General features: G+C 36.8%; 1 protein-coding gene across 1 annotated transcript in view; it reads right to left on the bottom strand.

The window, feature by feature from the left end:
• COL6A6 (collagen type VI alpha 6 chain) overlaps positions 1-15242 on the bottom strand; it is a 47583-nt gene that overhangs the window by 16818 nt on the left and 15523 nt on the right. Inside the window, 15 exon segments of the mRNA XM_080578589.1 lie at positions 806-868; positions 1671-1733; positions 2397-2432; positions 3357-3410; positions 4264-4329; positions 5341-5403; positions 5658-5711; positions 5964-6008; positions 8666-8684; positions 9169-9248; positions 10207-10260; positions 11737-11829; positions 11941-12086; positions 13495-13573; positions 14788-15137. Of these exon segments, the coding sequence (XP_080434715.1) occupies positions 806-868; positions 1671-1733; positions 2397-2432; positions 3357-3410; positions 4264-4329; positions 5341-5403; positions 5658-5711; positions 5964-6008; positions 8666-8684; positions 9169-9248; positions 10207-10260; positions 11737-11829; positions 11941-12086; positions 13495-13573; positions 14788-15137 (1265 nt within the window).

Here is a 15242-nt window from a genome sequence, read left to right as displayed (position 1 = left end):
ATCAATACAGACATTAGAACATAAACAGACTTTGCCAAAGCTTTTGAGGACCACAATAAGTTATGGATCAAGCTATCATTCAAGTTATTTCCTGGTGTCTGTGTGACTACTCTAAAATTTCCGAAGTATTATTAAGTATGATATAAATATTATTTTCTATCTACATAGCTATTACAAGTATGACAGTGAAAGCACAAGCAATATGAATATATATATATATATAAATATACACACGTATAAATGGGTATGTAAGCTTGAACATGACTAAAGTAGATATCCAAAGCTGACATAGTCAGATGTTCTAATCCTGAGTTATACTGGTTTAATTTCAGAATAAGAGCCCCAAAATCAACAACATCACACAAATGCAAGGAAGATCAGCAGTCAGTGCTCAATAGTTAAAACCTCATCATAACTTAGCATTAAATCTCACAGGTCATATTTTAATGAAAGCATTGACAAGCTGAATATCTAACTATGCCCTCAACTCATCCAGTGTACATCTGGACCAGTAGGTGCTGCAAGCCATGGTGTTACTCCTGATACAATGGAACTGAGAAAGGAATCGAAAGCTAAGGAATCTAAAGCTAACTCTGAAGTTCTCTTCCTATTCACCCACCTAAACTTATTTCTCAAGATTTGCAGCCTCATATGACCATCAGTTTGCTTAAGAAATATACTGAAAAATCTTCAGTTTCTTCGCTCTGTACATTTGTTAAAAACTCATTAGAAGAATAACACAAACATTGAAAAATGAAAAGCCCTAAGGTGTGCAGCAAGGATATATTATTTATTTAAGGCTAACCGGAGGGCCTGGCATGCCTTGTGGTCCTGGAGGTCCTCTGATCCCTTGTAGTCCTTTTGGGCCCTGACATAAACAGACATTGAAAGAAAAGTTAGTTCAGTGTTCATAGTCTTTCAACGAAGATTAGATTACTGCAATGACCAGAATTCAAGGGCCTGTTTTGCAAGCCTCAATGCACAGGTGAAACTCCTGACTGTTTGGTTGTAGGAATTAGACCTGGTGAAGCAGCTAAGAAGGTCACTGCCTGAGGGCTATACTCAGAGAGCCTCTATGGTGTCTAGGATATCAATAAGACGTCACACAACACACTACTAGGCGTGCTTTCTCCAGATGCCGATATTGTCAGTGGATGGAGAATATTAAAACTGGAATCTACAATAAGCATTCTACCACTGTGGTTCTCTTTAAAATAACTCCACAAACCCTTTTTTTTTTAAACAGGATTTTTTCATTGGTTTTGTCAGTCAGTAAGTATATCATTTTCATAATTTCAACAGTTTGTAAATAGAGTACATTCAAAAATGCAATAAAATTATCTACTTATTACTAGAAATTTCTAATGAGTTCATTTTGAAGATCTGCTTGACATTATCCTGGAAGCTAGAGACATCTTGACTAAATTATTTATTCTGGCTACTCACTTTCCTCTTGATTTCACTAGAAGCTGCATTTGCATAAACAAAAAGAGAAACTTGGCCCATTTAATTCCTCAGGGCCACAGAGTCTATCTGCCAAGGATTTTTCCTCATAATATTCATTAGTTGAAGAAAACAAAGCATTCCAAAAGAAAAACAAAAGATTAAGACTGACAACTCATTTTCTCCACAGCTAACATGTAGATCATCTCTAAAGTTCTTTTAGCTACCTGTGGGCCTTTAAAACCAGGATCTCCTGGGTAACCTGCTTCTCCCAGATCTCCTTGTCCACCCTGCCAGAACAAAAGCAAACATCAAAAAAAGAAAGGGGGGGGGGGGAAGAAAAGAAATTAACACCTATCATATGCATATCAACAGGTAATCATTTCATGTCTGCACAGAGTATTAGCTGACAGAATGTTTTCCAGTGGTTCCAAGCAGCTTTCAATCTGCTTCAACTTCCACTTAAGAAAACTCAAATGAACAGCAAAAGAATTTAATAGCTTTGTTTTGTTGTGGATTTTTCTTCCTTTTTTTTTTTTTTGGTATACGGTGTGACAAACACTTGAGATACAGCGCAAAATATCACTTCCATTTGCTTCACATTTTACACCACAATCTCAGAAATATTCCTGCATTCCTGCAGCCTTTCTGTTCATTCCTCATCTTTAGCAACAGTCTCTCCTCTACTTGTGTTCCCAAATTTGCCTTAATAATACAAGAGTCTGTCCTTTTATTTCAACAAAAGCTGTCTTTCTCCTTTCCAGTTCTAAATCTTTCAAGCCAGGACTGCCTCTAGTACATGCACCCGAGACTGTCTTGGCTTGAAATAGACTTTTTGTTGCTGAATACTTGTGTCTTGAATCACACCGAAATTTCTCCAGTAAAGAGGAACAAATGCTCAGGCTGGACATATAACTGCATGTAAATAGGCAGCAGCAGTGTTAGCCACTCACCTTTACACCTGGAAGGCCTCTTCGACCTTCTGCTCCCTAGGAAGGAATGGCACGAGATTACACCCAGAACACCGAGCAAGGTGAAAAAACAACTTATAATTAAGTAAATACATTCAACTTACAGAGACCAGAGACTATTTCCGAAGAAAGAAAAATCCCGTTTTTTTAAGGTAAAAATGAAAAAAAGAATCAATTTGGGACAGAAATCCTTACACAACTATTACCCTCATCAAAGAAAAGCCCTTAGTGAGTAAAGAGGGAAGACATCTCAACAGAATTCTGGAAAACATCTTCCCAGTCAGCTGCTCCTTGGCTAAAATAAAAAGCCATCTCCTCTACCTCTGAGCCAAAAGGTATGCACTGCTTCCTTCTGCACATTGTTCAGAAGCGCTAGTGAACGTGATGTTAACATCACTAGCAACCTTCAGAATGCTTCTGCAGCTTGGATGAGAAGTGATCATGATCTTATACATTAGCATTAGGAACCTTTCTAACAGACTATAGGAGGCGATTTCATAGGTTCCAGTCCCCAGTGGATGAAAAAGAGCAGCAGGCATATGAGGCATATGGAACTTACTGTTACAGGGAAGAAGGAGGGATAAAAATGTCTATGGCAAAATTACCAGGCTATTAAGCCTCACGGAAAAGGCTGCACTGAATTTAAGGCTTGCAATTTCACATGAATCAGACCTGAAATTAATTTTATAGCAAATTCCTGATTAAAAAACAAACAACAGAAACAAACAAAACAACAACAAAAACCACTGCAATACATATAAGCTAGTAAATTTGAAGCCAAGTATATTGAACTATGAAAATTGTAGAAGATTTATGTTCCTTCTCATTGCAGGAGTTTTACATGTGGGATAAAAGGAAGAAGAGAAAAATTGGTTGTCTCAATGGGAACCCCACTGCATCTTAGATCAGTTATTTTCAACCTGTATTGACTACTGTTCTTACATTAGGGCCATCATGACCCTGCTCTCCTTGGAGTCCATGTGGTCCTGGGTCTCCCTGCAAAACAAAGTAAAGAACAAGCACTTTAAATACTGTTTATTTTTCTTGTAATTACACATTTTTCTTTTTATGGTCCTTCTTTTATTCTTCTCCTAAGTAATTTCACTTCAATCAGTTGCATCATGCTAAATGCCTTTTTTTCTGCAAACAGTTCCTGATCATCAATTATAAATGAGAGTGAAACTATGCTTGTTTTGAATTTCAAACCATCATCCACCACCAATTACAGATACTTTCCTACTACTTATCTTTGTTTATTTTTCTAAATTAAGTGTGACAGTTAATGGGCTGTGCTCTTGTGTTAGATTTACTTTCTTGCAGTATGGCTCAAAAACCCAGTAAAAATTCAGACATCACTTTATCAGCACATAACCAAGTTCTTATGTTCTACAGGCCAAAATGGAGTTTTTATCCATCACCATGAGAAAATAGCAGTTACATAGTAAAGTGGGTACAGCATGGTGATATCCAACACATTTTTCCCAGCAGGGTTTTTAAAAAAATCTCTGCAACCCATCACCAGGAATCTCTCTATTTGGTGATATAAAATTGAGCTAGAATGATATATTTATACTAAATCCATATCTTGCTTTAGCTCAAGCCCAGTTTGATGGTGTATTCCATGAGAATATTACCATAGTCTTCATTAACTCTTTGTTTTTCTTTTAATGAAAAAATAAAACAAAACAAAACCCAACATCATGCACATTTTAAAGTTTTCTGTGTTGCATATACACACTAAAGGCAAAATGAAAAATGAAAGAAAAGAGCTGCTTTGTCAATGGACAGCCAATACAACTTGGCAATTATCCAAACCCTTACTCTTCTTAATGCAAAATTACTTGCTTACCTGCCATGCTGAGTTTCCCTTTTCACCCTTAGGACCAGGAACATTATTGTTAATCCCAGGATCTCCCTGGAAAAGTTAAGCAGAAAGTTAAGCATTTTCAGTGACTATACCTTTGTTAATCTAACTACAGACACAAGATATGGAAATAAGATTAATGACATTTATTATTGCAGCCAAAAAGGAATATAAACATTATTTTGAATGAACACGCTTGCAAGAACGCTATATAAGCTCTTCTGCAAAGTCCACAGTTACCTCTTCTGCAAAGAGGTAAAAATAAATATTTCCAATGGGCAACAAAGCAAACCTTGAAAATGTGATGCTGTTCTGGTTGTTTGGGTATTGTTAACTGAATTAAGATCACACCTAGTTACCGATTCTCATACGGGGTCATACTAGAATGGAGTTTCATTTAGCCACTTAATGCTAGACGCATGTGAAATCCTGATCCCTCAAAGAGGCCAAGTTACCATGGCACCTGATTTCTTTCATAAGTGTTAGAAGACAGGAGTCATCACATTATCCTTGACTCTAGAACAAAGATCTTTGAAATACGTATAAGACAAAGTTGTACTACAAGTAGATAACACCTCCACTGAAATTTTAGCCCTCAGAGTCTGCATTTATATAGAGAGCTCTAAAGCATGCATAGAAGAAATGTCAGCATGAAGAAGTAACATGCCTTTGCATCATTATAAATTTATAACAAAGAGTCAGTTCACTTGGGTTTTAAGTGATAGAGAAATCCCTCTATTAGGTGAGAACCACAGGGTAGGACTAAACAGCTCCAAAAGGAGTTATTTGTCCATGGTAAAAACAAATAAATAAAACAAAAATGCAAGGAACAAGTTGGAGACCTGAAGCTTAAACATCTGCTTCCAAGCAATGCATCAAAACACACAAGTCCATCTGCATCTGAAGAGCACAGAACTCCTGGAATATGCCATACTCTTTGGAAAGTACTGCACCACCTAGGATCATGAAAAACTCTTCAAATAACTTATATCTCAGGCAGCTCCTTCAGAAAATAAAAGCACAAATTAGTGCAACCTAACAAAAATGAAGAAATACACTTACATGATCCCCTCTTAGACCAGGTTCTCCTCGTTCACCTGATTCTCCTCTGGGGCCTTTTCTGCCCTAAAGTTATAAAAAGAGTACAAACAATTCTGGTGTGGGTAGAGACAGTATCTGTGGTAGAGAGAGGCCAGACAAGATAACACAGATCTGTTTAAATCAGTGGAGCTACACTGATTTGCAGCAGAGGCCTCATCATATATGAGAACAGGCAGCTATATATATTAGATATTATAATATACTAGAGAAAAAGTCACAGGCATTACACTTCAGAAAGACATTTTTGTAAAATCTTGTTACTATAAATGATACTTCACCCGTTTTCCAGGGCTGCCTTTCTCTCCGGAAAGCCCAGGAGGTCCATTGTCTCCCTAGACTCACAAAGAGGGAAGAAAGAAATTATAAAAAATAATGAATGTTCTTTCTGATAAATGCAGTTCACAAATTCTGTCTGACAGGATCCAACTTCTATTAGACATGTAACTCCAAACACTAAACTGATTTTCTGTTCAGGTTTAAAGCCCATTCAAAGAGGCAGAAATCTGTGCCTTTGAACCTTGAAATAGGTTCAAAATAGGTTAAATAGGTTTTTAATTGAACTACACATTTGAAGCATAGCTTACCTGCTCTCCATCAATGCCATCAAGTCCACCATCGCCGTGTTCACCCTATAGCAATAAGCAAAAAGCCATCATATTAGCATCAGTCCACTTGTGTCCTTGATCAAGGAAAGAGGTGTTGATCTTGTTTTTGGATACTTGAAAAAGAATAGCTTTTTTTGATGGTTAGCAGGAATAATTAAGAATAATAACTAGGAGCTAATAATTAAGAATTTAAAAAGAATTACTAACTTCTAAAAGAGTTCATAGTTAAGAACAGTTAATAAGAACAATTGTTAAAACTACAGATCTTATCCAGGATTTAAATTGTGCTTTGCTATATGCTGGTTTTTCACAACTGCAGCACCTTCAAAAACTAGGTATATTCTGAAATACAACTACCTTATATGTCTGAATTGTTTATTTGTTTTTAAAACTCATTTTATTACTGTGAAAGGTGTATTGAAAAGCTAAAAAGAATAACCATGATAAGAACAATTACAGAAAGTTTATCTTAGGCTTTGGGACATGTTAAAAAAAATCATTGTTTTGGCAATGTAATGCTTGTTTCCATCAGGATCAATCCTGACATCCGTGCTATAAAATAGTATTATTCAAAAGGTCAACACCTACAAAACTAATGAAGGCACTATTTGCCAAGGTATTCGTGGAATCAATGTAGCAGCTGTACAATTAGCACAAGACTAATTGTAGTCTTGCATAGCAAGCTTGAGAAGACAACACTATAAATACAAGTAAGAGGGCTGCTTCTGGCTGATCTAGGAAAAGAGATTAAAGAAAATGTCAGTCTATCTTGCCTTTTGTGCCACGTAAAGAGCAACCCTGCTCCCATGCAAACAAGCCCTGCTCTTCTCTTCACTTTGCAGAAATCAATCACCACATTGCAACCATTTATGGAAGTCAATTTGTCATAAAAATACCTATTCAAACCTGAGGATTTTGTGATGTTAACTTGCTCTGGAAATAAAGAATGAAGTCGCTGAATAGAGTTATAGCTGTCAGAAAATCACTTCATTTATGCATCCTCCACAATGTTTCAGATCTGGCCATGCAATACATTCATTTTTAAAGATATTTTGAAGTGCTTCCCTCTTTCATTACTGGATATAAGAAAAGAATTAACTGTGATGTTCTTACTTTTAATAATAAATGAAATTTGCCGAGACCACAGTCATTTTACTACCTGAGATCTGAAAAGGTATTCAACAAATCACTGAATGTGGCACAACAGCATGTTATAAATGTCAGTTATACCAACAGGAGTCTCAGTCTGACAGACTCTACAGATGCAATAGTTTTGTAGGTTTTGATGTTAAATTGAATTTTCAAAACCACCAAGGTAAAGTTCCTGAGGAAAAGTGTTACTCATTTTTAACAGTTTTAAATGTACTACAAGAAAAATCAGGTGGCTGTACATTTTGGCAAAATTAACACCACAAACAAAAATTTCTTGAATTAAGTATTCAAGAAGAAGTAAACAGTCCTGACTCTTGCTCAAGTCTTATTTTCTCCCTCGCTCATTTCCTACCTCAGACAGCCTGATCTAAACTTCATTGTATTAAGTATTCTGTATTGCCTTTTTTTCCAAATAGTTGTATTAAAATTCCTTGCAGACTTCAATAAACATCTTCAGCCTTACTAAGTTAACAGTATTAGATTCATTTTTTATATGCTGAAAGTTTAATATTTTTAGTTGAAATAAAAAGTGGATTTGATGACACAACATAATGAAATATTCACATTTTCATTAGATTTCAGTAGGGTTTTTGCTCCTGGTAATCCCCACTGTACAATTCAAGTTGAACAAATCAAAATCGTCAGCAAGTACTCTCCCTTCTCTATAATGAGATGTTTCAGATACTTAAAGGAGGACAAATTATTTCAGGAAACGGAACAGAAAATGGAATAGGAAAGAAAAATACATAGAAGGATTTAAAAAGTCAGTAGAGAGCAGTACTCCAAACAGAGTTGAGGTATCAAAAAACACACTCAGAACTTCCTCACATGTGCAGGTTCTCAGGATGGAAATAAATGTCTTCCAAGTCTCTGAGGCTCCTAAATCTTTTCTAGGGGTGTTTTTGTCATGAAAGCATGACATACAATTTAAATTCCATTTTAACTGCTCTAGCTTGGAACCTAATACTGCCATTCTGATCACTGTCTTCCAGAATTCACTTTTTATTAACAAATTGGTAACAATCTCTCTTTGATGAACATGTATGTTTGAAAGGCTAAATAAGTAGAGTTGCAATATCAGTGAGTGACAAAAACAGCTGAAAAGAAGTTTGGATATTGAAAAAGTGTCAATAACGACGGAAAAATACTGCCTAAATCTGCAATAAATATCAGTCAGTCTTCCCCCCCGCCCTTTCTCCTCTGCTTCCTCAACATTCAGAATATGAAATTCAGCCGACCTGAATTACTGCCTTGACAGACAACTAAAACAGGAAGTAAATTCCTTTCTCGTCAACTAGAGTAAATCAATTATGACTGCAACCATCCTAAACTCTCAATACAAATAAGACTTAGCATCTCATACTTAAATCCACGCTTATATATTCATGTCAATAGTATATTAAGTACTCTACGGTTTTTATGCTATTCCTTCATTGCTATAGTGTTTATCTTACAAAGGAATAATGAATTAAAATGAAGCAGAGCACAGTTATCCTGAAAGAAAATCGATTACATATGAAAACACATACCTGACTTCCCTGATAACCTCTGTAGCCCTGAAATTGAAAATAAACATGAATGAAATTTGGTGACAATTTTTTATTTTTATTTTTTAAATCAAGCTTCAGAAGCAGGACACAAGTTTGCTATGCAGAGGCCTGATGGGCTCAGTATTTGTAACCCCTATTGGAAACCATTCCCCTCCTACCACACAGGGGATTGACCCCCTTCCTGTACGAAGATGGTACAGCCTTCATTTTCATTCTCATTCTGTAAAGTTTAGTAGTTTTACCTGCAGCCAGTCTGGAGTTTGTGATAGTAAAGACATTGGCAATTACTGAGTCAGCAAAATCCCATGCCATTTGACCAGACTTTGAATACACAAAGTACCTCTCAAAAAGTTCTTTTGAGACAGCAAAAATTGTCTGTTCTTACAGCTGGAGGTCTTGCTCTCCATCCATACCTCAGGAATACAGCACAGTACAAAAAACAGTTTCATGGAAAACAAGATTAGGAAATGCTTCTAAGCGACATACTTGCCTTAAGGCCTCTAGCACCTGTACATCCCCTGTCTCCTCGAGTCCCATTGAAACCAATTGGACCTCTGCCCCCCTTAAGAAGCAAAAGGGAATGTTAAGATTCACCCATATGAAGATTGTTACATGTTATATCATGAAATAATGTATCTTAAATAATTCTGTGGAAATTTTCTGTAGAAACTAGTTACAACCAGTGATTTCCAAAGAAATTGTTAAACCACCATCCCAATGAAGTTTCTTGATAAACTTAGATGACAACTGCTTTTCTTCATTACTGTCTTCCTCTTAACAGGAGGTTGGCTTGCCCTAAGTAGTTTCACCAAAGGCAAATTCAGGCTGACCAATCTACTGTGAGAATTGGAACTACTCCAATGCAGACTTTACAATTAGGTGCAGAGAGAAATCCTTGGCTTGTTCTTGGCTTGCAGGCTTCTGACCTTTAGTTAGGAGTGACATCCATGTAATGGGCGCAGTGCTGTAAACCTAGTTCTGTGCTTTTAGTGCTAAGGAAGTTACTTATTCTTCATGGGATTTTTGTTTATTTCTAGACAGCAAAAAAAGAAATACTCCCAGGGGACTGGACTTTGGCATATGCACATTATGCTGAATTCTGTGAAAGGAACAGCACACTGCAAAGGACTTAGAACATCACCAAAACACTACAAAATTTAATTTTGTTACCCAGTTATAAGATATTCAGTCATGCTAAGAAGGGAAGAGATGGCTCTGAGATTATCACACAATCTGTCTAGAGTCTGTCATGGAAAATGATCACATAAATTACTCAAAAATATACCACATAAGATGTTGTTGTATGATTCTTTCTAACTGATGCTGTTCTTACATCAAAAGCTATTAGTTATTATGGTGAAGTACAGATACATAGAGAATTAAGTCCATATATTTACCTTAAGACACACTTTGCTTAAATACATTTTAGGTTAATATTGATGATGCTGTGTGAATGAGTAAATGCAGACAGATCTAGGCACCAACAAACATGATTGCAGCAGGAAAGAGTGTTTACTTACAACCCCACCTTCCTCGCCAGGATGACCAGGAATTCCTCTGTAACCTGCACTTCCCTGAAAAAATGGGAACATAAGAGATGATAAACTGTTCTCCAAGCACATGGGTTCATTAGTATTGGATTAGTCTGCACATGCAGATAGAAAACATTTCTTGGAAACTGGATCTGGTTATGCTGGAGAGGGCAGGCTTCTCCAATTGCAGTTATACAGCCACTCTGCACAATTCCAGAATACTTCACATGGTTGTGGGGAAAAAAATACACCACAGTGCAACAATGTCCAATATAAGAGTTCAGTATACTATTTCATGAAACTGCTTAATGAATTAACAAAGCCCAGTGGGTTTTTGGTCAAACTAAGTATCTTCCTTTGCTATTTTGACAAGGAAATATTATACAGTAATGAAATTCTAAGGTGAAATGAAAAATATAAGGAAGTGGAAATTTGTTAGGACAAAGGTTTTGCAATACCTTACAAAGACTTTAGGAATATTGCAACTTTGTATTTGAAGTGATGCAAACCTCACATCCTCAGGTTAAAAAGAAAAAAAAATCTCTCAGAGAAGTAAGAACAGACAGAATTTCTAGGAATGAAAATGAACAAGAATGAGACAATTTTGTGCTGCAAGAATGTGCTTTTAAAATTGTAAGTTGTGCAACCCAAGGCATCATGCCTGTCTACCTGCAATACAACTACAAGTACATTCTGAATACTGTTTTGTCTGAGCACTATAATCCAGATATTTCAATAAAGCAGGTGTAAGAATATCAACAAGACTAACAGAAGAGATCAGTAAACTGTTTTATGAATACTTATTGCAAGACTATACCCGTGCTAAGAGATAACCAAAAATGGATTTAACTGAAACCAGATAATTGAAGAGTGTAAACTACAAATACAAGTTATTTAGTGTGTTACTGGAATAAGCAGAAGTAATGGAATGAAAAGAACACAAGACAAATGGAAACTACATATACCAAAAGCTTTAATAATGAGGTCTACTATTATGCTGTAGAAGTGGTGAAAACTGCAATATTTAAAACAAACAATAAAGGAGACAATATAAAAGCTTTAAGGAAACGCTGTAAATTAGTGCTGTATTGATAAGGAGAAACTTACAGTAGAGAATATTCAGAATAACCAGAACACACAAAAGGATGAAGTTCACATCTAGTGAAGAAGAACTATTATTTTCTACTCTTAGTTTGGCAACTGGAAGTTTATTATTCACAGTTAGCTAAAAAGGCTCTTGGTTAATCAGAAACCATTTTGAAATCTCTCTCTACTTTCTGCTGAATTCTGCAAAGAGTGCTTAAAGACTTCTATGTGTCTGAATGATTTTCATTAAAAAAATACTTTTGCAATAGGAACATGCAGTAGAGAAATGATCACATTGCATGTTTCTTCTTCATAAATCCTAATAGCAAGGGCTGTGGGCACCTGCATGCATGCTTCAAATTACCACAAAACACAAATAAACCTTGAAATAATAAAGAAATTCTTATGTAGCATCTACCGCAGCTCTCTTACCTTACTTCCAGGAATTCCCCGGGCACCACGTTCACCAATTTCTCCAAGGCATTTACAAAAAACATCACAGCATTTTCTTTCTGCAACAGTATCCTGAAAAAATGACAAGCAACATAGCATTTGTGTAAAGTTGATTACAAAATAAAAAGAAAAAAAAAAAAAAGATTGTTTCCCCCATTTTGTTTATACCACAAAAGGACTTACAAGGCTGTTCTGCAAGATGCGTGCAATATCCGCAAATTCAATACTCAGAGGTTCGTTGTTTTCAAAACCTCTGCCAAACTCTATTTCTCGAAGTTCAGTCAAATTCTGTGTATTGTCCAGACCAACTAATAGAAGTGCATCAAGGCCTTCAACATAAGCATAGATTGAAGTTTGTGAATGCCTGACCTATATTATTTAACCAACAACATGATTGCGAATAATAGCAATTCTCTGAAACTTAAATTTTATAGCATGTTGAAAGAAATCAAGCCATTGAGAACAACACATGAGACAAAAATTAAGACTAGTTATCTTCCAGTTAACTTCTCTCCCAGCTGACAGACTGAACTGCTACTTCTGCTCAAGAGCTAACCTCAGTGTCCAAAGAGAAGTGTAAAACTCTTCTCTTCCACAGAAAACAGATTTGGGTCTAACATCTGGCACTACATTTGTCAGTAAGAGGGACTGCTCTAGCTGCTGAAGGTGCCCTCCAGAAAGCAGGAAAATCTCAGGCCCTCTGCACCCTGGAAGTGTTTCTTCAAATATCTATCAACCCATGAATGGAATGGTTCATGGGGATAACAGTGGGAAGAGGGAACTAAAGCTTGCTCAAGCCATTTCTTCAGCTGGAGGCCAGTCTCAGATGATCTGTCTACCTTTACCTACTGAATTACATATTCATACAAATTGATTTCAGGGCTCCTCAGCTTCCATTTGATCTTTCCTGCTGACAAATAAAGTCAGCATTCCTCTTTAGGTCACAAGAGAATTGTATTTTACATCGCACATTTTAATCAGTCATTAAAATTTTCTTCTTATTGTAGATACATCTTTGGCCTATCTTACAGTAGAATGAAGTGAGGTCAGTTTTTCCTTTCCTCAAATACTATTTCTTTGAGGAAATCTCTACCCTTCTGTCTTCCTCTTAGGTGGAAATCTTTTATCCTCGCTTTCCACTCTTTCTACCACTTGCATTTAAGGCAGTGGGAACCTTGGAACATGCAGTGATGTGACAGAAAAGGTTCTAACCAACAGCCTCTGTTTGATGGCAAAGCTACAGAAAAGTACAAGCCAAAGGAACACAATAAAAGGAAGGTATCTTGTACTGAAAGAGTAATTTTCTGCAGTGGAATTCATCCTGAAGTACTTCCAGAAGCTAAGTGTCTACCCTAAGCTTAGAACCAGCCTCTGCTTAATTTCTACTTTAGATCTGTATTGCAGAATATTTTAACATAGATCAAACCCAGAAGAAAAAATCTGTAGCTTAAAATAATAGATAATAATAATAATAAACAGTCTTCATTTACTACATTAAAATATTAGCTCAAGAGTACAACTAAAGATGAAAAAGCCCATGCAAATACCCTAGAATGGATAATAATTCTGAACATCACAAACATTGATACACGTGGAGAAGCAAACACTCTCCCAGTGACTTGCAAGGAATACCCTCAATGGGGAGAGTCATGTTATTTAGGAAAGTTGTAGTGGCAGAACAATACATTGGTTCATGTGTCAGTAGGAGGCCGGAGCATTGATGTAGTGCCCTAATACCTTTGAAGCGAAAAGAATCGGCTGCTTTTCTGAGATCTTCCAGTGCATCGTCCAGTCCATCTGAAAACACTAACAGAACCTGTCAGGAAAGGGAATAACACTGAATCACTTAAGAGATATTAAAAGCTGTGTCAGTGTGAAAAGTACAGTTTGCATTGGAAACTGACTACAATGTAGTTCAAATTCCACTACTTTGTTGTAGACCTAAAACATGCACAGTGGAAAAAGAGCAAGAAGAAAAGAACACAAAACTCTCTTTTCTCTGACAGCACTCCTATGTGAGGGATCTGTCTTGCCACCCATTTCTTAGCATTGCTATTATTGTATTATATGTGTCATTTTCTTAGTATGCTAGCCTGAAGACCAGCTCTGCTGTGACTTAAACAATGAAGAGTTTTCACTGATGTCAGAGGAGTTCTCCTATATGTGAATGTGGAAAAGAAGTTTGAAGAAGCAAAGATTTTCTATTCTGCAAGATAACCTTCAGCTGGATGCCATCTGAGCTGCATCTACTCCATCATCTCTGGGTAACAGCCGGGACAGCTACCCCCAACCAGCCAGATGGATGTCCCATACCACAGAATCACAGAATATTAGAGATTGGAAGGGACCTTGAAAGATCATCTAGTCCAATCCCCCTGCCGGAGCAGAAACACCTAAATCATGTCATACAGGAATGTGTCCAGGTGGGTTTTGAAAGTCTCCAGAGAAGGAGACTCCACAACCCCCCTGGGCAGCCTGTTCCAGTGCTCTGTCACCCTCACCGTAAAAAAGTTTTGTCTCATATTTAAGTGTAACCTCCTATGTTCCAGCTTGCACCCATTGCCCCTTGTCCTACCATTGGATGTCATTGACAAGAGCCTGGCTCCATCCTCCTGACACTAACCATTTACATATTTATAAACATTAATAAGGTCACCCCTCGGTCTCCTCTTCTGATGTATTTACTCTTACAAGGGCAAACATGTCCTTTCTCAGTAAGGTGTTCCTCAACAGAGACCTTAGCAAGTGAAAATATTCAAACAGCTACTATACAACGTGCCCAGTGCCTTACTGAGTCAGCACCTTATTAAAAGTAAACTGTCAAGGCAATGATCCTGAAACATTTCAATGAGATTTTTTTTTTTCACATAAATGGAAAGATTCCTTTCACTTCAGAAGAGATTAGGTCAAGCCTTTGAGACCACCAATTCCTGAGCTACCTTTTTGCTTCCCTGCAGTAGTCAGCATCAGAGTCAACAAATTTGAAACTACGTAATTTTTCCAATTTGTATATTCACACCATTAAATTACCTTCACTTTAGCAGAGGTTGCACTAAAGAACTTCTCCTGAATTGCCTGTAAGAAGTCCACATTCAGGTAAGTGTCCACTGTGGCCTGTGCATCTAAGAACTTCTGGATGATCCCTTCATTATAGTCCTCAAAATCAGACTCAAAGATTAATTTTTTGGCCTGTGCCAATACTTGAAATTTGAACCTAATGTTGACTGGAAAGCCAGTTTTACAACAGACACTTGGCCGTGATTTCATTTGGTGTAAAAGTTTGGGGAGGAATGTTTGCAATTTCTGTTTCAGAAGCAGTGAAGATGCTGGCCGTGTATGCCTTGAAATATCAATTCCTATAGAAAGGTCCATATTGCAATCTGTGAAGAAAGCAGAGGAAGCAGGAAATTATAAACATACAACATTTATGAACAGTGTCTTTCATCAGGATCATGGGAGTGGAACAAAAATCAACATGGTAGATT

Source organism: Anser brachyrhynchus (genome assembly GCF_964034855.1).
Source record: "Anser brachyrhynchus genome assembly, chromosome: 2".
Lineage (NCBI taxonomy): Eukaryota > Metazoa > Chordata > Aves > Anseriformes > Anatidae > Anser > Anser brachyrhynchus.
This window is presented reverse-complemented; position numbering and strand designations above follow the sequence as displayed.